This window comes from Lathamus discolor, chromosome 4, assembly GCF_037157495.1.
Source record: "Lathamus discolor isolate bLatDis1 chromosome 4, bLatDis1.hap1, whole genome shotgun sequence".
Lineage (NCBI taxonomy): Eukaryota > Metazoa > Chordata > Aves > Psittaciformes > Psittacidae > Lathamus > Lathamus discolor.
The window spans coordinates 127,662,445-127,690,043 of record NC_088887.1 but is presented as its reverse complement, the minus strand read 5'-3'; the positions used below and the strand labels follow the sequence as shown (position 1 = coordinate 127,690,043).

The window sequence follows — 27,599 nt, the reverse complement described above, 5'->3', positions numbered from 1 at the left end:
CTGAAGTCTGGAAAACAAGGTGAAGATCAAGAATCCCACCTGGTTTTCATCTCTCTCCAGGAGAAGTTCACCATGTCCCGATGCTCTGAGCTCTATTAACTGTCTGTCTGAGGAGCAGGCAAGGAAGAATAACCCAGCATGTTGGGGATGGTTCATTCATTTTCCTTTATTCGTTTTTCTCTCAGCACAAAAGGAAAGAAAACCCCAAGGAACATCTGGAGAATGAGCAGGAGCCATTTGTCAGTGCCACAAAGGGTGTCCGGAAAGGGCTTGGATCCATTACGCACCTGCAGAAATGCTTCACCCGTCCCCAGTCACAGCCGGCAGGAACAGACTGCGTTCACTTTGATGAATCTGTTTTACCTTTCCCCGCTCTGATAAACCAGGACACAGCAAAATGACAGGGGCAAAATAGCCTCGAAGCCCCGGGAGGCAAGGACTTGGAAAGCACCAAAAGCCAAGTGCTTGCTGTGGACTACAGCGTGCTTTAACTGAGCAGAAGAGGCCCTAACAAGAGGTGGTTGATGCTGCGTGAGCGCAGACTACACAAAGGACTCCAGCTACTCCCAGTGTCAGTTGGCAACTGGAAGCAACTGCACAAACCCACAACTTATCGCTGTCATTTGAGGCCCTGAGGCAGGAGAATGCCTGCCTTTGGTATGAGCCCTCCTTTAGCTCACCTAGAAGTTATGGACAAGGTGCAAGAGCCCCTGAGTGAAGCCCTTAGACCCATCTCCTGTCCTCCCTGGTGCAGCCCATTGCTCATACCACGTAGTTACCTCTTTTTCTTGAAAAGTTTAGTTTTTGTTCACAGCTAAACTTGCTTTTATTACTCCAGCGAGTACAGGGGCAGCAGAAGCACTTGCAATGCAAAGGAGGGATGCCCAGAGGGCTTGTGCTGCTTCCATCCTTGAAGGCTTTTAGAACCCAGCTGGATAAAACCCTGCACTAACTGGCCTAACACTAAATCACTTCAAATCTTAGACCTTCAAGCACACTTCCATTTGCATGGCATCATCAGTACAGATTTACATGTTCTATAACTTTTACTTTCCTATTTCCTCCTTCTCTATCAGCTCCTCCACAAAATGAATGTGCCACAAGTAGAAACAATGAATTATAATTCAAAACCCATGAATTATCACTCAAAACCCATGAATTATCACTCAAAACCCAGTCAAACCCCACTGTAGCATTCACTCAGTTCTGCCACTGTTATGGGTGATATGGGAACAAAGAAGCAAAAAGTCAAGACATCCTTATTAGTTTGCTGAGCCCCTTTTCCTTCCCACTGTGTTACCTGCTGGATCAGGGTTGGGTTTAGGTCATTGCAGTAGATTCCATCCCTGGCAGTTCAAGGCCAAGTTGGACAGGGCTTGGAGCAGCCCGGTTTAATTGGAAGGTGTCCCTGCCCGTGGCAGTGGGCTGGAGCTGGATGAGCTCTAACGTCCCTTCCAACAGAAACTATTCCGTGATTCTCTCCAAGCTTGGTGAGCGTAAAGACTCTTGGCAGGAGTTTACAACTGCTATTTGCTTTTTGCTTTGTGGCAGCACCTCAGTCTCCTACTGTGTGCTGTGTGCCATACAAAGAGAGAACAGTCCTGCACAAAGGACTCCAGGTGTGAAACAAGATTGTTTAGTATGAGGATGCAGGAGGCAGCAGCAGAGCACAGGTCACTGGGCAGCTCTGTCATAGATATGAATGAAACTCAGGATCCTCCTCCGTATCTGTTTGGTCCTCACCCCGTAGATGATGGGGTTGAGCACAGCAGGCACCAGGATGTAGACGTTCCCCATGACGATGTGGACGAGTGGAGCCAGGTCCTTCCCAAACCTGTGCACCACAGACAGCCCAATGAGGGGCACGTAGAAGGCCAGGACCACGCAGATGTGGGCAATGCAGGTGCTGAACACCTTGACCCTCTCCTTCCACGATGCCAGCCGCAAGACAGCCTTGAGGATGAGGATGTAGGAGAGGCAGATGAGGACGGCGTCCAGCCCCATGACCAGCAGGATGGCGGTGAGGCCGTACACCACGCTGGGGGTGGTGTTGGCACAGGCCAGGTTCATCACATCCTGGTGCAGGCAGAAGGAGTGCGACAGCATCCGAGAGCTGCAGAATGGGAGGGGCAGGAGCAGCAAAGGCAACGGCAGGAAGAAGAGGACTCCCCGGGCCATGGCTACCAGCCCTATCTTGGCTGTCGTGGTGCTGGTGAGGATGGCAGCGTGCCTCAGCGGGTGGCAGATGGCCACGTACCGGTCCACGGCCATGGCCAGCAGCACAGTGGACTCGATGGCCGAGAGGGTGTGGATGAGGAACATCTGGACAAGGCAAGCGCCGAAGCTGATCTCCCTGGTGTCGAACCAGTAGAAGGAGAGGATGCGTGGCACTGTGGACGTGGACAAGGCCAGGTCGATGGCAGCCAGCATGCAGAGGAAGAAGTACATGGGTGCGTGCAGGCTGGGCTCCATCTTCACAATGAGCATCACTACGCAGTTCCCGGTGACCGCCAGGATGTACATGGAGCACAGGAGGATGGACATCCAGAAATGGGCAGCCTCCAGCCCCGGGATGCTGGCCAAGATGAAGGAGGATGGGCTGAGGTCAGAGCTGTTGGGGAAGGGCATGGCACGTGAAGGGGAGAGCAGTCATGCTATGCCATGGCACGTCCCCTGACGCAAGGGAAAGAGAAACAACAGCTTTAGTAACCCTTTCCCATGACAGGGCCATGCCTGTGAAATCCAAAGGAATCTTTGAGTTACTACAATGCAGAGCACTTCCTTTGTATTCCTTTAGCCCATTCAGCTGCATACAATAACACACGGAGCCACAAAATGCTGGCATGTGAATCTGAACAAGAATTGCTTGGATTCTCTTAAATGCAGAACACTCAAATCTACTTTTTAAGTGATAAACCCAAGAGCTGGACTGGTTTTCTTTTACTTATGAAGGGCAAAATGAAAAAACCCAACAGATTTTTGGTGTTCCCTGTTCAACTTCCGCTCTCCTTCATCTTTTCCACATGTGCCTCGCTGCCCTGTTGGAAACGCTCTCTGGGGACCTGGCTGAGCTGCCTCCCACGGTCCAGCACTCCCGAGGGCTGCAGGGAGACAGCACGTGTTCATTTGTCTGCACACACAAATTGGATTTTCATCCTTTTGGCCTGAAAACAGATGGAATATCAGCGGAGAAGAGAATTAAATCTAATTATTCACCTCACTGTGTGCTGTAAACCTGCCAGGAGCGCTGTGCACCGAGGAGAAGGGGCAGGGAGATGAAGCCTTTGCTCCGGGTCCTTTTCTGCTCTCAGGGATCGGATTTGTTTCAATACTGGGATTTTGAAAGCGTTGAGGTGGAATGGCAAAGGCTGATGCAATGGCAGTGTCAGCCCCAGCCTGGCTTGGGAGGGCTTAAACAGGGACATTTAAACTGCAACAGGGGAGCCTGAGCTGAGCTCTTAGGCAGAAGCTCTTCCCTGTGAGGGTGCTGAGGCGCTGGCACAGGGTGCCCAGAGAAGCTGTGGCTGCCCCATCCCTGGCAGTGCTCAAGGCCAGGTTGGACACAGGGGCTTGGAGCAAGCTGCTCCAGTGGAAGGGGTCCCTGCCCGGGGCAGGGGTTGGAGCTGGAGGAGCTTTAAGCTCCCTGCATCCCAAAGCTTTCTATGATTCTGAGCACATAACTGCTGTCTGCAACATGACTGAGCTTTCCGATTATTTCCTCCCTATCCGTGTAAACCAGGGATTCAGGGTGTTTTACGGCAAGCTCTGCAGGCTGTTAATACACGAGTTTTAAAGTAACATTCATCTGTGAAAGCTATTAATCTTTTTTACTGCACATCTGTGGCGGAGCCCTTCTCCTGAAGTAGCAATCCGGATTTATTTCCCTGGTGTGGGGGGTTTCCATCTTGAGTCTATAACAAATAAGTTACGCTCTGGATTTTAATACACAATTCACATGCAGTGCAAGTGAACTGTTACTGACAAGTCATCTAAAAGCTATTCGAGTGATGAAATCTCCAGCAAACCACTTCTGTGAAGGGGAAGCTGAATGAACAAAGCACTTCAGTGGTTGCCAGCAAGCATCTGAGCCAAGTTCTTGCCAGCCCTCAGGTGTGGTTACAGTGTGAGGGTCATTGTAAAGCATCTGAGGGAATGTGGCTGTGAAAGTCGATAATCCCTGGATGGCTCAGTTCATCTTCAGCTCTTTGGCATCAATAAATGCAGAAGTGACTGATGGGTTTGGGTTGCTAACGGAGAGTGGGGTGAAGGGCAGGTTCTGTAAGGACCTTTCCTGCTGTAGAGATGAAAACTGGATTCGTGTCTTTACAAACCCCAGTAACTGCGTTTAAAGAGAGGTGAGCACATTCAGACAGCAAACCCTCCCAAGCTGGAGGACCATGAGCAGCAGCCGCAGCAGCTGGTCCCAGTAAATGCTCATCAACAGTGACCAGACTGTCCAGGGAACCAAAATAGGCCCAAGACCAACTTCCCAGGATGGAGCAGGCACTGGGACTGTCTGCACCGTCCGAATCCATCTCTCCACTGCAACGTGGCAGTGAGAGAGGAATGTATGTACCCCTCAAAAGGACCCCTTTGAACATGTAGCCGTTTCTCTATATCACCTCACCAGAAATGAAAGTGTAAACCAAACCAAATTATTGCTTCAGAGGGAAAAGAGAAGAGAAAAATGAAAACCAGAAGGGATCACTCAAATTCAAAGCATTTTCCAACCAAAATCGAATTCACATTAATCGGTGATTTGATCAAATGTGTAGTTTGGGGTTTTTTTTTTCCCTGGCTGTTTGTCATCACCTGTAAGCAGAAAAGCTGAACCTGCTCGTAGCTGTGCTGCCCAGTCCTGGCCACGTCACTCACTCTGGGCAGGCACTCGCTGTATTGGGATCCATGCAAGTGATGCCTGCACTAAAGTGAGCAGGACATGACTGGAACATCATCCCACCATCATCTGCACCATTAACCCATTCCTCGACATCCCAGGCTGCTTCCAGCTTGCCCTGCCCCAGGAATGAAGGAGTGTGCAGCACCAGGCAGGGAACAGCATCCACTGGGTGTGGAGTAAAACCCTCATTCTTAGGAAGGGAAGAGGAAGAGCTGTGGAGCTGGTCAGGAAGCACCAGGGGTCTCCAGGACAGAATTATCCTTATCCCTCTTCGAATTATAGTGTGGACACAGTCACAGAGCACAGCAGGGTCTGCAGCATCACTCTGAAGGAGGGTAACAGGAGAGTTTCCTAGGGCAGGGCTCAGAAAAAGACTGGGATATGAGGAGCTGGCAGTGGGAACCAAATGGAAGCGGCAGGAATGGTCTTCCTCCTTCTCCTCCTCCTCCTTCTCCTTCTTTTTCCTTCTTCTCCTCCTCCTCCTTCTCCTCCTTCCTCTTCCCCTTCCTCCTCTCCCCCTCTCCCTTTCCCTCAATCTCCCATTCCCTCTTTCTCCTTCTTTTTCCATCTTTCTCTCCTCTCCTGTCTTCCCCTCTCCTCTCCTCTCCTCCTGTCTGCTATGCCTCTGATATGTCTCACGCTGCTCTTCCTGTGCCTCACAGGAAATAAATCCATTGTCAATACTGTCAGTGATCCCAAGGCACAAAGAGGAGAGCTCAGGGCATCACAGAATAGGAATCAGCAGCTTCAAGCGTTTCATCTCTCTTTCCTCACACAGATGTTAAACCCCAGTTCCCAGAGGCAGCCACAAAGGCTTTTGAACATGTGCTTCTAAAAGACAGTACCTTACACAGAGGTTCCCAAATCTCGGCCGCCTGCTTGGTACCCTGCAGCTCCCCAGGCTGGGAAGCACACGGGGCGGCAGATGAAGCTCTGCTCAAGTGGGTGATGGAGACGCGCCACATCTGCAGCCCTCACTCCGCCGTGGTCTCCAGCTCTGCTCACAAGTGGGCTGCTGTATCTCCTACACGTGTCCTCCCCAAGCCTCTGCTTCCTGCGGCAGAGGCTCCTTGGGCTTTTGCTGTTTCAGGGGATGGCTGAGCATTCCCTGGAGCTCCGGAAGGTTTCGGAGTGGGAGCAGTGCTGTGTGAGGGTCCTCAAGACAAGCATCGCTGCAGCAAAGCCCTTCTCTAGGCTTTTCTGCTGAGAGCTCTGTTCCCTTGTGTTGATCTTGCCTCTGGCAGTAGCAAAATGCCCTCCTATTGGGTGCTATCTCAATGCAAAGGCACCTCCACCCCGAGACCTGCTGTGCTGAGGCTCGGGCAGAGGATGTGGGGCTGTGCTCAGGAGTATTTCACCCTGTGCAAGGGCCCACGGGGATCCTCACAAAGTAACTCACACCAAACAAACAGTGTCCTGGGACTCATCCCCTTGGGAATGTGCCCTTCTCCCTTTCCCTTCTTTTAATGGAGATGCTCCCTCATTATTCTTGTCTCTCTGTTCCAGGTGCTGGTTTGTGTAGAGCAGAATAGAAAGACTAACCCTGGGTTAGGGTGAAGTGCTGAGCAGCAGGCAGAAACAGGCCGGTTCTGGTGTGCAATCCTGTCCTGAAACCTTCTGCTGCTTCACCCCTCCAGGGTGAACATGGACCATTTCCTCTTATTCTCCACCATGATCAAGACTGGCCAGAATATGGATTAAGATCAACAAAAACACAGCTCCACAATTTGGAGGCACGAAAGATTTGGGGCCATTTTAGTCTGTCTGCGAGAGGGAGGAAGGCACAGGGATCACGAAACCTTTCTGCATGCTATGGCAGAGCAATAGGGTGTTGGGACATGCTGTCACCTCCCACCCCTGGAGGTCTCCTCCCATCCCTCTGAAGGGTTCAGTGGGTGCCTGGACGACCTCAGCTGGGAGGCTGTAGTGATCCTTAGTGCCAGGAAGGTCAGCCATTCCTATCATGCTTTTGTCACCACACCAGACCCCCAAGCACCATCCTGATGCAGACCTACTTCATACAATGCTTCATACGTACTTCATGCATACTTCATACACACTCCATACAATCCTTTGCTCATCTACAGCAAATACTGAAGATTTTAAGCAACTCCAACCTGGTATCTCTGTGTCATATAAACAGAAACCGAAATGGCTTAACCAGGTCTTTTGCCTTTTCACAATGAATAAATGCGTTTTATTGGAGATGTTGCACACACACATTGCATTCAATGCAAAACAATGGCTGGAACTTCAGATTTGGCAACATGGTAGGACTCAATGACATCAAAAAGAGATGCAAAAGCAGCAGGTTTCCATCACTGTGATGGTATCACACTTCAAAAACACAGGTAGAGATAAAGGCTGAGCTTTTCTTTAGAAGGACCGAGAGTGTTGTTGGCCAACTTAACAGGACACAACCCTCAAAAAGTTCTCCATGCTCCTGGAGCTGGGCTCCATCTTGTGGGGTGCTTCCAGCTGGACCATGACTGGGGTATTCAGAGTGGCTCCAAACTCTTGGCTCTGTTGAGCTTGCTGCCTGTGTTAGCTATGCCTATGCTGTAGCATGCAGTGAGGGAACGATGACCCCATGCAAGGGAGTCTGAGTGAAGCTTACTCGCTGTTATCTGGCTACTAGAGTTTGCACAACACGCGTTGTATGTCCTTTATCCACCCCACTGCACGACTTAATGATCTGAAAGGTCCATCGATTGGACTTGATCTCACAGGTCTTTTCCAACTAAGTTGATTCTGTGATTCTCTGACTTGCAAGAAGAAAACCATGCAGCCCATTTTCCTTTAATTGCCTCCCTCTGAGTGGGGCTTCCCTCTGTCTACATCACTGGCCTTCATTCTTGAGGAGTTTGAAGGCTGCTGGAAGGGACATCGTGCTGGGACAAAACATGGAAGATCACACCTCTAGGTTGAGGGACAGCATCCGAGTGGATCTGCAGTTCTTACATCTGGAGTGACCTGTGTGAATGGAGCACCAAGAAAGCAGTCTACTACTTCTGGCCAAGAAACCAGTCCGCTAGTGCTTTGTGGCAGAACTGGTGCAGGAGCTACCAGTCAGATTCACTCTTCTTCCACAGTGCCCTGATCAAAGCCTCGCGGATGTGGCTGGATTTTATGCTGTAGATAATGGGGTTGAGAGCAGGAGGAATTATAAGGTAGGTGTAGGCCACCAAAGTGTTAACCAGAGGAGGAATGTTCTTTCCAAAGCGATGGATCATGGACAGTGCGATCATCGGGATGAAGAACACTAGAACAGCACAGATGTGGGAGACACATGTATTCAGAGCCTTGAGACACTCCTCCTTGGTTGCAAGGCTGACCACAGTTTTAATGATCAGGATGTAGGACAGCACGATGAAGATGAAGTCCATCCCCACCGTTGATAAGAGAATAATCATACCATAGAAGACATTGACTTTTATGTCTGCACACGCGAGGTTCATGATATCAGGGTGGAAACAAAAAGAGTGAGAAAGCTCAGTCTTCCCACAGTAGGTCAGCCTCTTGAGCAAGAAGGGGATGGGAAGAAGGGAGACCATACCTCTCACTATAATTGCCAGACCTATTTTCATGACAGTTGTCTTGGTCAGTATGGATGCATGTCTCAAAGGATGGGAGATGGCAATGAAGCGGTCAAATGCCATTGCGAGGAGCACAGAGGATTCAATGAAGGACAGCGTGTGGATGAAGTACGTCTGAGTGAGGCAAGCATCAAACCCAATCGTTCGCACATTAAACCAAAAAATGCCGAGGGTAGTGGGCAGGGTACAGAAAACCAAGCCTAGGTCGGTGACTGCCAGCATGGAGAGGAAGTAGTACATGGGTTCGTGAAGACTTTGGGTCTTCTTTATGATGAATAGGATCATGCAGTTTCCCGAGAGAGCAATAAGGTACAGTGCGCAGAAAGGGATGGAGATCCAGGGGTGAAAGGCTTCCAGGCCTGGGATGCCCATCATGAAGAAAGCTGAGGGCTGATAGAATGAGCCATTGACTTCCCCCGTGGTGTGTAAGCCATGCTCCATCCCAGCTCAGCTCTCACATGACCTATACCTAAAACAAACCAACGACAGAAACTCCGTGTAGTTGGACTCTCCTCTGGGTACAGAAGTGGGTAATGACAAGTGCCACATCCCTCCACCTCCCCACCAACCTGTGCAGGTCACCCATGCTCTTTAGGACACTGGTACATCTACCATAGTGCCACATCTGACTACACTCTTTTTTAACCATTAAACTATAAAATGGAGGAAAAGGATGGACATTCTTTCCTTAAAAGGAAAAAAACCCACCTCTTTTTTTAAATAAAAGTGAAAAGATTCCTGGTGAGTGCTTCTGGTTTGCAGATGTCCCCAGGTACGAATCAAGGGGCAGACTGGCACGGGTGATACAGTTGTGGGGGTCTATTACAGACCTCCTGATCAGGACGAAGGAGTTGATGAGGCTTTCTACAGGCAACTGGAAGTAGCCTCGCGACTACATGCCTTAGTCGTCGTGGGGGACTTTAATTACCCCGATATTTGCTGGAAGACTCACACAGCCAGTCATTCACAGTCTAGGAGGTTCCTCGAGTGCATTGATGATAATTTCTTAATGCAAATGGTGGACGTACCAACTAGGGGAGCAGCGCTGCTAGATTTAGTACTCGCCAACAAGGAGGGTTTGGTCGAAGTGGTGACGGTCAATGGCAGCCTTGGCTGCAGTGACCATGAGATGGTGGAGTTTAGGATCCTGTGTGGGAGGAATAGAATACCTAGCAAAGCCACAGTTCTGGATTTCCGAAGGGCCAACTTTGGCCTCTTCAGTCAACTGCTAAGGGAAGTCTCATGGGAAAGTGTACTAGGCGGTAAAGGGGCTCAAGATAGTTGGTTAGCATTCAAGGACCGCTTCTTCCAAGCTCAGGATCGGAGCGTCCCAATGAGTAGGAAGTCAAGTAAGGGATCTAGGAGACCGGCGTGGTTAAACAAGGAGCTGCTGGGCAAACTCAAGTGGAAAAGGAGAATCTATGGATTATGGAAGGAGGGGCTGGCCGCTTGGGAGGAATATAGGACAGTTGTTAGAGGATGTAGGGAGGCAATTAGGACAGCTAAGGCCTCCTTGGAACTCAATCTTGCTAGTCGGGTTAAAGACAATAGAAAGGGCTTCTTCAAATACATAGCAAATAAAACTAAAACAAGAGGCAATATAGGCCCACTGCTGAACGAAGTGGGTGCCCTGGAGACAGAGGATATAAAGAAGGCAGAGGTGCTGAATGCCTTCTTTGCCTCTGTCTTTACTCCTGCAGACTCTCCCCGAGGGCCCCGGATTTCTATAGCCCCAGAAGGAGTCAGGACAAAGGAGGAGTTTGCTTTGGTAGATGAGGATTGGGTTAGGGATCAGCTATGCAAACTGGACATCTGTTAATCGATGGGTCCGGATGGAATGCACCCACGGGTGCTGAGGGAGCTGGCGGAGGTCATTGCTAGGCCACTTTCCATCATCTTTGGTAAGTCGTGGGAAACGGGCGAGGTGCCTGAGGATTGGCGGATGGCAAAGGTCACACCAATCTATAAGAAGGGCAAGAAGGAGGACCCGGGTAATTATAGACCGGTCAGCCTTACCTCCATCCCTGGAAAGGTGATGGAACAACTTATTCTTGACTCCATCACTAGGCATATCAAGGATGAGGGGGTCATTAAGAACAGCCAACATGGTTTTATGAGGGGGAAGTCATGTATGACCAACCTTATAGCCTTCTATGAGGAAGTGACTAGGTGGAGGGATGATGGTAGAGCGGTAGATGTAGTTTTTCTTGATTTCAGTAAGGCATTTGATACTGTCTCCCACAGCATCCTCACAGATAAGCTAAGGAAGTGTGGGCTTGACGATCAAGTAGTGAGGTGGATCGAGAACTGGTTGAGAGGAAGAAGGCAGAGAGTTGTGGTCAATGGCGCAGAATCTATCTGGAGGTCTGTGACTAGTGGAGTTCCTCAGGGGTCGGTGCTGGGACCGGTGCTGTTTAATATTTTCATCAATGACCTGGATGAGGGAACTGAGTGCACCCTCAGCAAGTTCGCTGATGACACAAAACTGGGAGGAGTGGCTGACACACCAGAGGACTGTGCTGCCATTCAGCGAGACCTGGACAGGCTGGAGAGTTGGGCGGGGAGAAACTTGATGAAATTTAACAAGGGCAAGTGTAGAGTCTTGCATCTGGGGAAGAACAACCCCATGTACCAGTACAGGTTGGGGGTTGACCTGCTGGAAAGTAGTGAAGGGGAAAGGGACCTGGGGGTCCTGGTGGATAGGAGGATGACCATGAGCCAGCAATGTGCTCTTGTGGCCAAGAAGGCAAATGGCATCTTAGGGTGCATTAGAAAGGGAGTGGTTAGTAGGTCAAGAGAGGTTCTCCTCCCCCTCTACTCAGCCTTGGTGAGGCCGCATCTGGAATATTGCGTCCAGTTCTGGGCCCCTCTGTTCAAGAAGGACAGGGAATTGCTTGAAGGAGTCCAGCGCAGAGCCACAAAGATGATGAAGGGAGTGGAACATCTCCCTTATGAGGAGAGGCTGAGGGAGCTGGGTCTCTTTAGCTTGCAAAAGAGGAGACTGAGGGGTGACCTCATCAGTGTTTATAAATATGTAAAGGGTAGGTGTCAGGATGATGGAGCTAGGCTTTTTTCAGTGATATCCAGTGATAGGACAAGGGGCAATGGGTGTAAACTGGAGCATAGGAAGTTCCACGTTAACATCAGGAAGAACTTCTTTACTGTAAGAGTGACAGAGCACTGGAACAGGTTGCCCAGGGGGGTTGTGGAGTCTCCTACACTGGAGGTATTCAAGGCCCGCCTGGACAAGTTCCTGTGTGATGTACTGTAGGTTACCCTGCTCTTGCAGGGGGGTTGGACTAGATGATCTTTTGAGGTCCCTTCCAACCCTTGGGATTCTGTGATTCTGTGACTGCACAGACCGAGATGCTCTGCTGAGCGAGCAAATGCTTTTTCTACAGCCATCCTAACCCAACTAAGCTGCTGAGGTGCTGGCTTCTTTTTGGTGCAAACTGGAGGTCAAAGGACATGAACATGGTGAATTTTAACTCAGAATTCTTGATTAAGAAATTCATTGGAAACAAATGCAGAATATATCAGGGAGTCAGGCACGTGGAGGCTACTGCTCTCAGCTGGCCGCCAGCACAAGGTGGATTTCCAATGGCTCTTGCATCCAAGTTGCTGCTCATCTCATAATCCACCTCCCTGTTCGGTGAAGGGAACTAAAGGAGCAAAAACCCCACTTGTGAGGTGCCTGTGACTTCATTAATAACAGGTCAGAGCACAAGAAGCTGCGGGTTCAGGACCAATGTGGAGGCATCCATGGAAAGTCTTTGGGTCTGAATCGGAGGGAAAAGGGCACAAGGGATATGGCAGGATTTTCACACAGGGATCAAGAGTATGAGGTGAGTGAGGCCTTTACAGAAACCTGGCAGATGTCTGCTCTGGTGAGTTCCACTGGGACGGGTGGGAGTTGGAGAAATGCCCTAGGGTAAGAGACCAAGGAAAGAGGCCAGCAGAAAGCCCCTGGGATGGATAAGGGCTGGAGCAATACCCCTGGGTAAGAGACCAAGGAAAGAGGCCAGCAGAAAGCCACTGGGATGGATAAGGGCTGGAGTGATACCCCTGGGTAAGAGACCAAGGAAAGAGGCTTGTTCAGCCTGGAGAAGTCTTTGCAGGGACCCAACCACCTACCTACAGGAGCTGTGCCAGGCTCTTCACAGCAGTGCAGAGACAACAGGTACAGAATGAAACAAGGGAGGTTTAGCCTGGATGTGATGAGAAATGCTTCCCATGAGGATGGTCAAGCACTGGATCAGGTTGCACAGAAAGGCTGAGCATCTCCATGCTTAGTAGTTTTCAAGACCCAACTGGATGATGGCACGAGCAGCCTTGTCTGGCCTCATGGTTGGCCCTGCTTTGGGCAGAGCACTGGGCTAGAGCTCTTCTGAAGTGTCTCCACCCTGGGTTATCTGATGAATCAATGAGGTTTCAGTCCTCTTGGAGGATTCAACCATCTCAACACAATCCAGGTTCCTATGTTACACATGACAGTGCACCCCAGCAGAGCTGCTGGAGTGGTTGATGGGGTCCCCAGGCCCCCTGTCTGCCTTCTGGAGCAGAATGACTGGCTGGATGGATGGGGAAAGCAGTGGATGTGCAAAACCACAGCTGATTAAGGAAGAGAAATACATGCGGTTTCAGACTTAATGTACCTTCTTAATGACCACGAGCAGCCAGAGAGAGCCTCAGTTATGAGCAGCAGGGTTTACTCTAACACAGTTCAATTTTGAATAAACACACATATCATCCGTGATGTATTTATTATGTTCCTAATGCAATTTTGCTCCATTAGCCTCTCAGCCTGTTCGAGACTCTAACACAGCCATAAATCCCACAGCTTAGCAAGGATGAATCTTCCTGCTCCAGGGCAGAAGCACCAAGTAACTGATGGGAAGCCGGGAAGACCTGAAGTCAATTTATTTCCTCCACTTCATCGCCAAGTTACACGTTAGTGTCAGGAACTGCCTTGGTCAGAGTCAGTGCCAGTTGCTGAAGTGACACAAGTCACAGCCCTCCTTCACCATGAGGGTGCTGAGGCGCTGGCACAGGGTGCCCAGAGAAGCTGTGGCTGCTCCATCCCTGGCAGTGCTCAAGGCCAGGTTGGACACAGGGGCTTGGAGCAAGCTGCTCCAGTGGAAGGGGTCCCTGCCCGGGGCAGGGGTTGGGGCTGGAGGAGCTTCAGGTCCTTCCCGACCCTAACTATTCTATGGTTCCATGTTTCAGGAGTTGACACAGATGTGGATGGGCAGCCAGTGCTTTTCTAATGCATCGGCAGCAGTTGATGTTGACAGGATACTGTCCAGAGGTACCCCTGGTCCTAAGGGGCATCTTGGAGCTCCCCAAAGGTAAGAGCTGTCCCTTTCTGCCACTCCAACAGCATCTGAGCAGTGAGAATTAACCTGAGGCCTCCTGCGATTCAGCCGTATCTGGAGGCTGTGTTAGAAACCCCCAAATCTCTGCATGCCTGTTTGTCCCTAACTGCCTCCCTCCCAGCAGCATCCAGCAGGTATCAGCGCACTCCAAGTTACTGAGGTTCAAGAGGTTTCCTGGAATATGGAAGTGGATAAAGAGGACAGACTGCTGGAGCACAGTGGGAAAAGACTGGTGAGAACTCACCGGGGTCCATAAGGGATGCTCCTCCTACGAGAACACCTGCTTGCAACCTGATCTTGTCGGACACGCGCAACTCCTACTGTGCTGTATGAAGCTATTTAGGAACGGGCTCTACTACCTCTGCTCCTCCCTGAGCTACTCTGGAGTGTTACACGCTCCTATGTGTTACAGATACAGATCCCACTCCAAGCTGCTTCTTTTCCCTCTGTGTTTTCTCTGTGTGAGTATGTATATATACATGTGTCTATAAATAATATATATAAATATATAAAATGAATAAAATATAGAAAATATACATAAAGCATACACGGGAATTTATGTTTATGCATATTTACATGTGTATTTACGACATACGGCACGCACACATATGTTAAACCTCCCAGCTGGCTATCCTGGTACAGCAAATACACCTTTCACACTGCAGCCAAACCCGACGAGGAAACAAAGCTCCGGACAGTGCAGGACGTACTTGCAAAGGCTAAAGGCAGCTCCTGGGCAGCGTTTGCTTCCGGACGAGCCAGGCAGGGAGTGAAGCATCTGCGCAAGGCATTTCTGCTCCCCAGACTACTGGGGAAGGGGACAGGCGCGGATGCAGGCTCCTCGTGGAGGGCACGGTGCTCCCTCTCCTGCTCCAGCCCCCCGAAGCCACCTGCTGATTTCTTGCCTGTCTCTGGTTTTCACCTATAACTTCAGCAAAGCGCGGGTGCTTTGGGGGTTCTTTCAGCGTAGGCAAGAGCAGGGGCTTGGGAGCCTGGGGAAGGCTGGGACCGAGAGGTCTGCTCTTTTCCCAAGAGGAGGCTTCGCTGTTTCCACAACTCCATCCCTGCCAACTCCAGCAACCCAGGCAGAGCTCAGCCAAGGGAGGAGGACCGGCAAAGGGGCTCTGGGAATGCAGCACCCATAGAGCCAAGTTTCTGTTGACTTTCCAGGCAGGGACAGGAGTGTGCCATTCCCAGCAGCTGAGCCAGGCCGGAGGGTGGAAGAGCAGGCTGGCTCTTGCACAAAGCCCACAGTACATTGATAAGCGGCGCCGCGAAGGGCGCGTCACCCCCAGCAGTACCATGGTGCCAGCACTGCCTGAAATCACAGCCACCCGCTTCCTCCAGCCCATCCAGCCCATGGAGTGGCGTGGACCCTCTGAGCAGTGCTTCAGACACACATCTCCCCACCTCACCGGCGTCCAGCTCCATAACCCACAGGAGCGCAGTGACGGACGTGCTGCCCATTGCCCATGGTACTCACCGAGCGCGGCGTCGGGGGCCCAGCGGCTCTGGGACCTTCGCAGGCAGCACAACCCCGTTGTGATGCAGAGGAAGAACCCACGTCCGCATCCCGGCACTGGGAGGGCAGCCCTTATAACGCGCCCCGAGGTCTGACCCTGCCCAATCACCCGGGAGCCGGCAGAGCCCCGGCTCCCCACGCACAAACCGCGTGCGCCGCACCAGGGGAATCGGGCGAGGAGGAAATGATCCTTTCCCATTTACGATGCTCTCCAGGCGGCAGGATTCGCTCCTGGAGGTTTTCTGGGCGACACGTTTACAGCTCGCTGTGATTTATGGCTGGCAATGCTGCTGCGCTGGCGACGCGCGTCGTTCTTATTGTGAGAGTGGATCTGTGATGCAAATAGCAATAAATCTTGCCAGAAGAGTGCTCGCAGCATCTCCTCGAGGGGTTAACAGAGGTGAGGCTGTATCTATCCCCCTCTGACCCGTGAGACACGGACGGTTTAATTAGAATTGTGAGATATTGCACAATAAAACCAAACTAAATATTACCAAGCCAAACACTGACACATTAGTGGATATCCTCGCAGATGGCTCTGTTGTATCTAGATTACTATAAAATTACTATTAACCCCCATTTCTGTGGCTGCCAAACCAAGACACAGGCGAGCTAATGGGTTTGCCTGTTCTACGAGGTTTCTGTTGTAAATGCAGCCAGTGGACCTAAGGTTACGTGTGTAGCTGTAAACCAGACCATGCCGGGGCACTGCCTAGGATGGACACCCGCAAATCGTCGCCATGGAACTGCTGGAGCAAGCCCAGAGGAGGCCACAGGGATGATCAGGGGCTGGAGCACCCCCGCTGCGGAGACAGGCTGATGCTTCCCACCAAGTCATTCCCAGTGGTTTTCTGCTTAATCCCTTTTCCCAGGTACTGCATGTAGACAAGGAGAGGCCGAAGGATCTGTTGAGCTATTTTCCCATCTTAAACCCCGCTGCTTTCCCAGAAGCTAAGGGGGACTCGGCGCCTGCTTGGCACACATTGCTCTATCGCCGAAATGCCGATAATCTGAGTCACTCCTGATCACGTTTGCTGTACAGGCCAGAGCTCAGCGCGTGAGCACGGGCAGGAGAGTGAGGAGGGAAGGAAAAGGTCTGGAGCTTGGTCTTCCCATGTAATAGCCTTCATAAAACCCTGTCCATAGCATTTAGGAAAGGAATGTTCGTTGGAGAAACACCAATAAGAACAGGAAAGGCGTGCGGAAGATCCAGGAGAACAGGAGCAGCACTGCTGCCTGAAATCCTAGAATAATGCAATCGCGGAAGGGTTTGTGTTGAAGGGACCTTAAAGCTGCTCCAGCTCCAACCTCTGCCGTGGACAGGGACACCTTCCACTGGAGCAGGGTGCTCCAAGCCCCACACTGGAGCCAGTTCTGGCTTTCCTCTTTTCTCCTAGCGCAGGGTTCCACCGCCTGCATCCACACACGGGTCTGAACTGAATGTTGAGACTCAAAGGCTGCTGCTGGGAGGGTTTCACCTCCTGCCAGCCCAGCAGTGTCCCTCAGGATCGCTCCAGCCTTGGCAGGTCCAGGGCAGGGGATGCTGGCAGGCATTTAGGGCCTTGAGGATGATCAGGGGCTGGAGCAGCTCCTGTATGGAGACAGGCAGAGAAAGTTGGGGCTGCTTCATCCCTGGCAGGGTTCAAGGCCAGGCTGGATGTGGCAGGGGGGTGGGACTGGGTAATCTGAAGCCCCTTTCAACCCAAGCTGTTCCGTGTCCCATCCTCCTCTGCTTCAGATAGTTTCAGACAGTCAAATGCTGTTCGATCGCACACAGGTTTCTTTGGCTGCAGCGGCTGCCTGGAGGGGGGACTGCAGCACAGAAGGGATGTTTGCTCCTTGGCAGGCTGCTCTTTTCACTTCCTACCAAGCAGCAGCATTGGCACCGGCAGCTCTGGCATCACCAGCAGTTAATCCAAGTCAGCCATTTACTGAGGGGCAGAAACAGCTCTGGGGAAAGGAGCTGGGGGGGGCTTGGACATGGACCAGCTTCTTTTCAGATCCCCCAGAGGACCACACAGCCCTGAGCTGGGCAGCTCTCCTGCGCCGGGATCTCCTCTGGGACTTACTGTGATGGGGAATCCCTCTCCTCTGAGCTCCAGGGATGAGGCTGTAGCACCAGGTAACTGCCCAGGGGACATGCGATGGGGTGGAATCCTAAGATCCAGCAGCAGGGGCAGTTGTTGCTGATCCCTGTTCTCTGTGTGTGTGAGAGGGTTGTGCTTGAAGATCATAGAATCATAGAGTCATAGAATAGTTAGGGTTGGAAAGGACCTCAAGATCATCCAGTTCCAACCCCCCTGCCATGGACAGGGACACCTCACACTAAACCATCCCACCCAAGGCTTCATCCAACCTGGCCTTGAACACCTCCAGGGATGGAGCATGATGGAACTGGTGGGGCCAGGACTACAGTCCTGGCATGAAAGGTGTGGGTAGATGCTGCAGAAGGATGCCATGAGGCCAGGCTTTGTGGTAGGAAGTCAGAGAAGCATAGAATCATTTAGGTTGGAAAAGACCCTCAATATCATCAAGCCCTAAAACTACCACGTCCACCCCTAAGCCATGTCCTAAATCCTGGGGAAGGATGGAGAAGGGAGGCTCCAGTCTGGGCTGCAGTAAGTGTATGAGGGACGTACATGTGCCAGGACTCAGGCCAGGGGCAGCTGTACATGGGCATGGGAGAGGGGAGGGCAAACGAGTCCCCTGGATCAGGGTTTGCTGCAGGCACATCTGCAAACGTCACCCCCTCAACCACGGAGGTTTAAGTAGCTTTGACAGGGGACCGTGCCCTCGCTGCTGTGCCTGGTGCCAGCAGCAGGCCTCCCGCACTCTGAGGTATCTAAGCTGGCTGCGAGGCTTTGTCTGTGAAAGGCAGGAGCAAGAGGAGGTGATGCCCAGGTGCGGCTCTTCCTGTAGCTCTGCAACTGCCACATCTGCAGAGACCTTCACTGGCCCTTGGTCCTGTGCGGAGCTCCTGCCACGACAGCACCGGGCAGCAGCCGCGGTAAAACCCTCCCAGGCTCTCCAGCTTCCCAGGTATGGATGCGTCTGTGCTTAGTGTCCACCTCGTCCATCCCTTCAAGCGAAACCCCTTGGTCAGTGGCTGCAAGCAGGAATCAATCTTCCGCCAGAGCACTGCGGTCTCCAGCTCTGTCATCCACCCTGAGTCTTGCCTAGTTCAACGACACCACCTTGGGAATAACAGGGTGACCCCACACAGAGCCTGGAAGGAATTGCTGAGGCGTGCGACGTCACTGCAGCGTGGTCCTCTGCATGGAGTGTGCAGCCGATCCTGTGTTTAAGCCTGTGCAGTGGCCGCTTGCCCGGAGGACAGAGGACGAGCTGCCCGGGCTGTTTGAGCAGTGCCTCTGATTGAAACCATCACAAAGCCCTGGGTGAAGTGAAGTCAACCCATCTCCTGCACCACTACCCTTGGTCACTGCGCTGCAGCCCAGGAAGGGAATGAGCTCTTGTGCGGGCAAACATTGACATATTTCATGCCTGGCTGGGTACATCAGGTGGATAATAGGATGTGGGGATCCAGAAACGGCAGAGGACAGGGAGCGCTGCTGCAAAGCAGCAGAGCCTCTGCTTTTAGTGCGTGGGGTGGAAAATCAAACAATCCCGGGGGTATCTGCAAACATTGCAAGCCCTCTATTTCATTTTCCTGTGTAAAGCAAAGCTGGTAGATAGACGTGATTCAGAGGCAACAGAGAGGTGAGCGTAGATCAACATGACCTGAATGTAAGTTGCTAGAATACGGCGTCACGCAGAGCATCATGTACAGCGAGGCCCAAACCTCCACCAGCAGGATAACAGTGCCTGAACAAACATCTGGGATGTGATAAATTAACCCTGATGGGGAAAGAATGTGGAGGCAAAGCTATGAAACGCGCTGCTGGGCTGTGACCCCAATGAGGATGTGCCTGGTCCCCACACTCAGCAGTGCCATGGCTCCCAGACAAGCATCGTTCTGTGGGGACTTCCTTACAAGCCCCTGTGTCCAACCTGGCCTTGAGCACTGCCAGGGATGGGGCAGCCACAGCTTCTCTGGGCACCCTGTGCCAGCGCCTCAGCACCCTCACAGGGAAGAGCTTCTGCCTAAGAGCTCAGCTCAGGCTCCCCTGTTTCAGTGTGAACCCATCACCCCTTGTCCTGTCACTGCAGTCCCTGACGAAGAGCCCCACCCCAGCATCCTTGCAGCCCCTTTCAGACACTGAAGGCTGCTCTGAGGTCACCAGAATGAGAGGAAGGGCAGGACATGGCATTAGCAGCAGGGACATCACCGTTCTGCCAAAAACTAGCCCAAAAAGTGCATGTGGAAAGATCACTTTGCTTTAGGTGTAACCCTGAGCGCCTAAAATGGGATGAAATGGATCCTGGTGCTTGCTGGGGGCAGGAACAGCCACTGTCTGCTCTAGAGGAAGATTTCCTGTGCCAATGAATCAATCAATCCAAAGGGTTTCTAGGCCCCATCTGGATCAAGGTGGCCGGATCGCACTGCACATGTCCCACAGGAATTCCACATTTGCCTTTACCCCTTTAAACTTGCAACGTTCACAGAGAGATTCCACACCATCATTTTGACAAGCTTGAGAAGATGTCGGGTTTGATCTCACCACCGTGGTTTGTGGTTTTAGGTGATCAGACGTGATTTGAAGGAGATACTGCAGCGGGCATGTGGGTAACAGCAGCGGAGCCTGAGCGCGGAGCAGTAATGACATTACACCGCTGCTCTGCGACATGATTCCTGCAAAATAAACCCTAGACATCATCGACCTGCCTGAAATCCAATCTGGCAAATGAGAAAACGCCGTCAGACGACTCCGCTTCCAAAAGGGACGGGGGAAGGATGAAGGGGATTTGATAACTGACGTGCGAGTAACGCTGACGCTGAGTGGAGTCAGAGCCCTGCTGCTGCTCCTGCATGCACAGGCTTTTGTTCGGTTGTTGCACAGACCAGACGTGAATCTGAAATAATTTCTGAAGGCAGAAAAGCCTCCAAAAAAAGGGTTCCACCATCTCTTTTCCAAAACGAAAGGTGGAAGTGAAAGGGAATAGATCCATTAGAACTGGTGCTCACCGATCTTCCAGTTCTTTTGAGAGTAACATCCTCTTGGAAAGCAAATTTGTGACCAGAATCCTGCCTTTTGGACCATCTGGTTTTCAGATCCCCTGCAGAGCTGCCCTTGGTGTCCCTCCTGCTGCTTCCCCAGGCTGTGCACAAGCATGAGTCCTTGCAGGAGAAGGGCAGAGGTGGGAATTGGAGGAGACTGATGGGAGAGGTGCTGGTTTCAGGGCTCTGAGACATTGCTCTGTGATGTCCAGCATCATCATCTCAGGGGTCAGAAGATGAGGCACCACAAGGACAGCCACAGGGTACCGGTAGGGCTGGATCTGAAGACAAAACACAAAACTTGTCTGGGTGCATGGAAGCTTCTCTTCACCTTTGCAACACGGGGGTGTAGTTTTTAGCAAGAATAAGGAGAATAGAGCACAGAGTCCAATCCATTACAATGGGTGTCTGGCGATTAAAGACGCTGCTGTTGCTGGGGAACAGTTTCTGGATGCTGTGGCTGAGTCAGTAATGCAGTGCCCTGCAATGGAGGCAGAGATGAATACCTAACTAAGTGCCCTAAGGACCATCCAAGCCATGATGCTACTGTTTTATGCTGTCTGTTCTGTGCTAATCCTAGGATTCATAGACAATTTGGTCAAAAGGGACTTGAAGAGCTCATCTGGTCCATCTCTCACACTGAAACGTGCTCATGGGCTTCTAAATGAGGCTGGATAAACTCCTCCTGTCTGCAAGAAGAGATACAATGGTAGGGCCAACAGCCACAAGACTCACCATGTTTAACTGAGTTGCTGAGATGGAAGGAAAAGAGAAGGAGAAGGAGAAGGAGAAGGAGAAGGAGAAGGAGAAGGAGAAGGAGAAGGAGAAGGAGAGGGAGAAGAAGAAGGAGAAGGAGAGGGAGAAGGAGAAGGAGAAGAGAAGGAGAAGGAGAAGAGAAGGAGAAGGAGAAGAGAAGGAGAAGAGAGGAGAAGGAGAGGGAGAAGGAGAAGGAGAAGGAGAGGGAGAAGGAGAAGAGAAGGAGAAGGAGAAGAGAGGAGAAGGAAAAGGAGAAGGATAGGGAGAAGGAGAAAGGAGAAGGAGAAGGAGAGGGAGAAGGAGAAGGAGATGGAGAGGGAGAAGGAGAAGGAGAAGGAGGAGAAGGAGAAGGAGGAGAAGGAGAAGGAGAAGGAGGAGAAGGAGAAGGGGAAGGGGAAGGAGGAGAAGGAGAAGGGGAAGGAGAAGGAGGAGAAGGAGAACAGGGGAGCCATCCCCTGGTGACAGTGAGCAGCAGCTCCCAGGCACGGTCTATCCATGTCCGCCAGTGATCCAGCAAGGTCGGGCTCAGCAGCCACGAGCCTCACTTTCTCCCACAGCTGGAGATGAGGATTATTCTGCACAGCCTGAAACCCATCTTGAGCTCCTCGAAGGACACCTGTGAGCCAAAGCTGAGGCTTTATTCAGCCATGACCTGCAGGGCTGTAAACACCCCAGGGGGTCACACTCACCGGGTGTAACTCAAGATGTTTGTTATCCAGGATGTGGTTTTGGAGCTTGGATTTAGTTTGAACCTTCCTTGTTTGAACCCTGAGAGCATCTCAGCTCACCTTAGAGCAGATGTGCTCCACAGTCCCGTGGGCTTCATGGACCTCTGACTGTCTTGGGAGCTGGAACCCAGACCCACATATAGTCCCAGATTGCCTGACCAATTTGGTAGCCTTCTATGATGGGGCTACAGAATTAATGGACAAGGGTAAAGCAGTTGATGTCACCTACCTGGACTTGTGCAAAGCGTTCGACACTGTCCCACACGACATCCTTCTCTCTAAGTTGGAGAGACATCAATTTGATGGATGGACCACTCGGTGGATAAAGAACTGGCTGGATGGCCGCACACAAAGAGTTGTGGTCAATGGCTCGATGTCCGGCTGGAGACCGGTAACGAGTGGTGTCCCTCAGGGATCGGTGTTGGGACCGGTCTTGTTTAACATCTTCATCGCTGACATGGACAGTGGGATTGAGTGCGCCCTCAGCAAGTTTGCCGATGACACCAAGCTGTGTGGTCCGGTTGATACGCTGGAGGGAAGGGATGCCATCCAGAGGGACCTTGACACGCTTGTGAGGTGGGCTGATGCCAACCTTATGAAGTTCAACCATGCCAAGTGCAAGGTCCTACACCTGGGTCGGAGCAATCCCAGGCACAGCTACAGGTTGGGCAGAGAAGAGATTCAGAGCGGCCCTGCAGAGAAGGACTTGGGGGTGCTGGTCGATGAGAAACTGAACATGAGCCGGCTGCAGTGTGTGCTCACAGCCCAGAAACCAACCATATCCTGGGCTGCATCAAAAGGAGCGTGACCAGCAGGGCGAAGGAGGTGATCCTGCCCCTCTGCTCTGCTCTGGTGAGACCTCACCTGGAGCATTGTGTGCAGTTCTGGTGTCCTCAACATCAAAAGGGCATGGAACTGCTGGAACAAGTCCAGAGGAGGCCATGAGGATGATCAGGGGACTGGAGCACCTCCCATATGAAGACAGGCGGAGGAAGTTGGGGCTGTTCAGCCTGGAGAAGAGAAGGCTGCGTGGAGACCTCAGAGCAGCCTTCCAGAGTCTGAAGGGGGGCTATAGGGATGCTGGGGAGGGACTCTTCGTCAGGGACTGTAGTGACAGGACAAGGGGTAACGGGTTCAAACTGAAACAGGGGAAGTTTAGATTGGATCTAAGGAGGAAGTTCTTTATTGTGAGGGTGTTGAGGCACTGGAATGGGCTGCCCAGGGAGGTTGTGAGTGCTCCATCCCTGGCAGTGTTCAAGGCCAGGTTGGATGAAGCCTTGGATGGGATGGTTTAGTGTGAGGTGTCCCTGCCCATGGCAATGGGGCTGGAACTGGATGATCTTGAGGTCCTTTCCAACCCGAACTATTCTATGATTCTATGATTCTATGGTTTGGGACACTGAATCCAGCTGAATGCAGGGAAGCCCAGAAGCTGGAGTTTTGGGGTTTTTCCTCAGCACTTTGACAAGCTGTGAGCGTTTAATGGTGTCTCACTTTGTGTACTTAAAAAGTCCAACTCATTTTCGGCCTCACCCATGATCTACTCCATTCTCAGGGTTGAGATTAATGTATGAAATGTTTACATGGAGCTAAAGGCTGCTCTGGCCAGTGATGTACAAACGCACGGGTGTGGAGGCATCAACAGAGGATTTTGTGGTCTTAAACAGTCAGAACATTGGTTCATGCCCCAGTCCAAGGATAAAGCAAATTTTCCCAATGAAGCCTTCTCAGGGTCACCCCATTCGTGTTGATTTACTACAAAGTTCTCAAGATGCAGAAGCAGAGGAGCTGGGTGGTTGCTACTGGAGATAATAGAAAGAAGTATCTCAGTGGTACCATCAGAGCACCCCAGCTCTGACCCAGTTCGCCTGTAGACTCCCTTCACTTCATAGTTAGGGCCCATCTTTAACGTCTTGCACAGCAGAGGAGGTTTCACAGTAGAAAGCTCTGCTGCTGCTGCAGCATCCTCTGGGAAGACAAACCCTGTGAAATCGGTTAACACAAAACCAGCTGGACCCATCGCAGGGGCAGCTCGTGGTTGGCCGCTCCAGCAGGCAGCTTTCACACACAGCTTGAAGAGATCGGTACAGAACAAATATTGACCAGAATGAGACGCACGTGAGGCAGCGTCTGGGCAGCATTCGCTCTCACATCACCAGAGCTCCTGTATTTACCAGCCTGCAAAGGTGCTGCTGTGAAGTTCCCCGCTCACGCGTTTTGCTGGCACAAGGGAATTGTGTGGTGGCAAATGGAGGTGCAGGGCTGAGCAAATGCAGATAAGAGACAGGATGGATGTGTGGGAAGCACTTGTAGCAGAATCGGTGTGTGCATTATTGCTCTGCGCTCTGCGCGCTGGCGATGGAAAGTCAAACAGAGAGGAGCAAACAGCGGCGCTGGGCACACGCACGCTCCTGTCAATGATTAAATGAAGCTGGGACTCAGGGACAGCCGGAGGAGAGCGGGGCTCAGGGGAGCTGCAGGAATGGGGGATGCGTTTCCCAGAGCAGTCTCGGGTGGTCTCAAGGTCCTTGCCAACCCAAACCCTTCTGTGAGTCTATGGCTCATTCTTAGAATAATAATGTAATAGCTGCGTGGCATAGGAACAGGAGCAGCCCGAGGTGGTGCCGCCAGGGAGGGACCCAGAGCAAAGAAGTTACTGGGGTTTTATACCCCAATGTTCCATGAACGCAACCATCAGGTGCTGAGCATGCGTCTTGCACTTCTCTCTTGGTCCAGGGGTGAATTTTGGTCAGAGGTCTCCTTATTATAGAACCATGGAATGGTTTGGGTTGAAGGGAGCTTAAAGCCCATCCAGCCCCAACCCCTGCCCCGGGCAGGGACCCCTTCCACTGGAGCAGCTTGCTCCAAGCCCCTGTGTCCAACCTGGCCTTGAGCACTGCCAGGGATGGGGCAGCCACAGCTTCTCTGGGCACCCTGTGCCAGCGCCTCAGCACCCTCACAGGGAAGAGCTTCTGCCTTAGATCCAACCTACTCTACCCTGTTTCAGTTCGAACCCATTCCCCTTTGTCCTGTCAGTGCAGAACATGAAGAGGAGGGAACCCATCATTAGGTCCTTTTCATTGTCTGGATGCAAATTCCTTCTTATCTCTCAATTCCTTTTTATCTCTCAATTCCTTTTTATCTCTCTGGTTTGTTGCTCCCTGCAGAGGGAGGTATCTCCTTCATCTTCCAATCTGCAGTGGTCTCAAAGACTCCGCTTGCATAACTAAGCCCAGGTTGTAAACTGCGTTCAGCTTTATCTAGGTGGGAGTTGGCTGCTTTCAGCCCAAGGCTCCAGCAACTTGTGCTCGCCATGCTCAGCTTTGCTCATTGCTGAACGGAGCCACCCAGCCAAAATAAGCTCAGCCAGAGCATTCAGCTGACTCAGTCTGGTTCACAGCAGCCCCTGGCTGCACGTCTCAAGGCAGCCCATTTCACATTGGAACCTGAACCAAGCGGCTGCGTGGTAACTGGCCACGTTACCCTGTAATGTGGGTGAGGTGGTTTTAGGATAGATAAAAACTAATTATGGAGCCAACCAGGTTGGAAAAAGCCTTTAAGCTCATCCAGTCCAACCATTCCCAGCACTGCCAAGGCCACCCCTGCCCCATGGCACTGAGGCCTCGTCTCCATGGGGTGTGAACCCTTGCAGGGCCGGCGCCTGCAGCCCTGCCCTGGGCAGCCTACCATGTTCACTGCCATGAGCAGGGCTGTTTAAGCAGAGCAGACTCACCTTCCTCAGCGCTGGCCGAGGGGTCCCACGTGTTCTCTCATTGAGGCTCTCCTGCTCTTGTGTTTAGCGTGTCCTGCAGAGGTATTCCTTTAACAAGCTCTTCACACAAATGCTCTGAGCCTGGTTCTGCAGAATGTGCGCTGCCCACACGGACCCAAGCAAGCATCTGCAAGTCGTTTCTTACTTGATTCTGGTGTGTAACTGGTGAGCAACGTTTTACAGCCACCAACCCAACCGCCGCCAGCCAGCACCGTGGCAGTGCGAGGTGTCTGTGGCTCCTTGAAGTGTCTGAGGTTACTGCCATTCTGTATAAAGGCCACAGGATGACTGCAAAGCCTCTTATGCAGATCAGCCTGGAGAAGAGAAGCTGCGTGGAGACCTCAGAGCAGCCTTCCAGTATCTGAAGGGGGCCTATAGGGATGCTGGGGAGGGACTCTTCATCAGGGACTGCAGTGACAGGACAAGGGGTGATGGGTTCAGACTGAAACAGGGGAAGTTTAGATTGGATCTAAGGAGGAAATTCTTTCTGTTAGGGTGCTGAGGCACTGGAATGGGTTGCCCAGGGAGGCTGTGAGGGCTCCATCCCTGGCAGTGTTCAAGGCCAGGTTGGACGAAGCCTTGGGTGGGATGGTTTAGTGTGAGGTGTCCCTGTCCATGGCAGGGGGGTTGGAACTGGATGATCTTGAGGTCCTTTCCAACCCAAACTATTCTATGATTCTATCAGTGAACAATGTCCTCCCATACTCACAGTATGCCCTGCAGATAAATACCTATGTAAGCACAGCTAAAGACCACCTTGTCAAGAGGCTATAATGAAGGTCCCCAGCCTCTGACCTCTTGCTGGCAGATCAAAGCTGCCCCACACCTCCAGCAGCACTACCTGGGCATACAGAGGTTCCCTGTCTTCAGTCACGGCCTTTACGAATCCCTGGAAGAACACAGGAGGGACTTCTGGCATCTTCCCAGCCACCAGGCCGGGGTCTGCTTGTTGGGCACACACATTTGCTGTGCAGCCACCTTCATCCGCCTTGGTTTTTGCACTTTTCCCCTGCAGACACAGCCCCCTATGGCTAACACGATGCTTTGCCACATGCACAGCAGCACCCTTGTGTTCTTGCTGGTTATAGTGCTTGGCACCTCCCAGTGAGCACCCTGAAGAGACTCCGGAAGTGACAGAGCATGACAAGAAGGGAAAACCCAGGTATTTCCCCCTATAATTCTCATGCCAAAAATAAAAGCACCAAAGCACCTGTGTCCCACCCACAGAACTGATCTTTGCCATTGGGATTCTCCACAGCAGCACTGAGCCCAGCGGGAGCGCATGGACCAAAGCAGCTGTTGGAGCTGTCTGGGGTGCGTGGGGAGCAGATGAAAAGCAGAAGAGAGGCACCATTTGTTCTCCCCACCAAAAGCCCCCAGCACATCCCAGCAGCATCCAGCACCTCCCGGTTTGCTGGAACCTGCTGGCAGATGGCCAGAACATCCCAAGCTCCAGCTCTTGTAGCTCTTTGTGTGGCTGGGCACCGACCCTGCCAAGTGCCTGCACTGAAATCAGTGGTTGCCTCTGCCTGCACCCCCCAGCACAAGCACTGCTTGCAGCATCCCTGCAGCACGCTCCCTCCCATGAGACGGGGCCGCAAGCTCATGGTTTCTCCTTCTCCTCCTTTTCACCCTGCTTCTCACCCACTCAGCTACTGGGATGAGGCAAATGCTGGGCTGAGATAGCCCAAAGGAGGAGATCAGCCCCATGAAGGCGCTGATTTGGGGTCAGAAAGGAGCAAATGCTTTGGCATCACCCTGCAGACACGAGCAGGTCTCAGGGATTTGGCTTTACACAGTGACAAAGGTGTTAATCAGGAGGTAGGTTGCT

At 51.9% G+C, this 27,599-nt stretch overlaps 2 protein-coding genes across 2 annotated transcripts; both read right to left on the bottom strand.

The window, feature by feature from the left end:
• Positions 1-274: 274 nt before the first annotated feature.
• On the bottom strand, positions 275-15,398 carry LOC136014161 (olfactory receptor 51E2-like). Its single transcript, XM_065679007.1, has 2 exons — positions 15,355-15,398; positions 275-2,673 (listed from the first exon to the last, which is right to left on the bottom strand). The coding sequence occupies exon 2, from the start codon at positions 2,626-2,628 to the stop codon at positions 1,675-1,677; it is 954 nt and encodes a 317-aa protein (XP_065535079.1). The 5' UTR covers positions 2,629-2,673; positions 15,355-15,398; the 3' UTR covers positions 275-1,674.
• Positions 7,963-8,937, bottom strand: LOC136014160 (olfactory receptor 51G2-like). The gene has a single exon (XM_065679006.1). The coding sequence runs from the start codon at positions 8,935-8,937 to the stop codon at positions 7,963-7,965; it is 975 nt and encodes a 324-aa protein (XP_065535078.1).
• Positions 15,399-27,599: the final 12,201 nt, after the last annotated feature.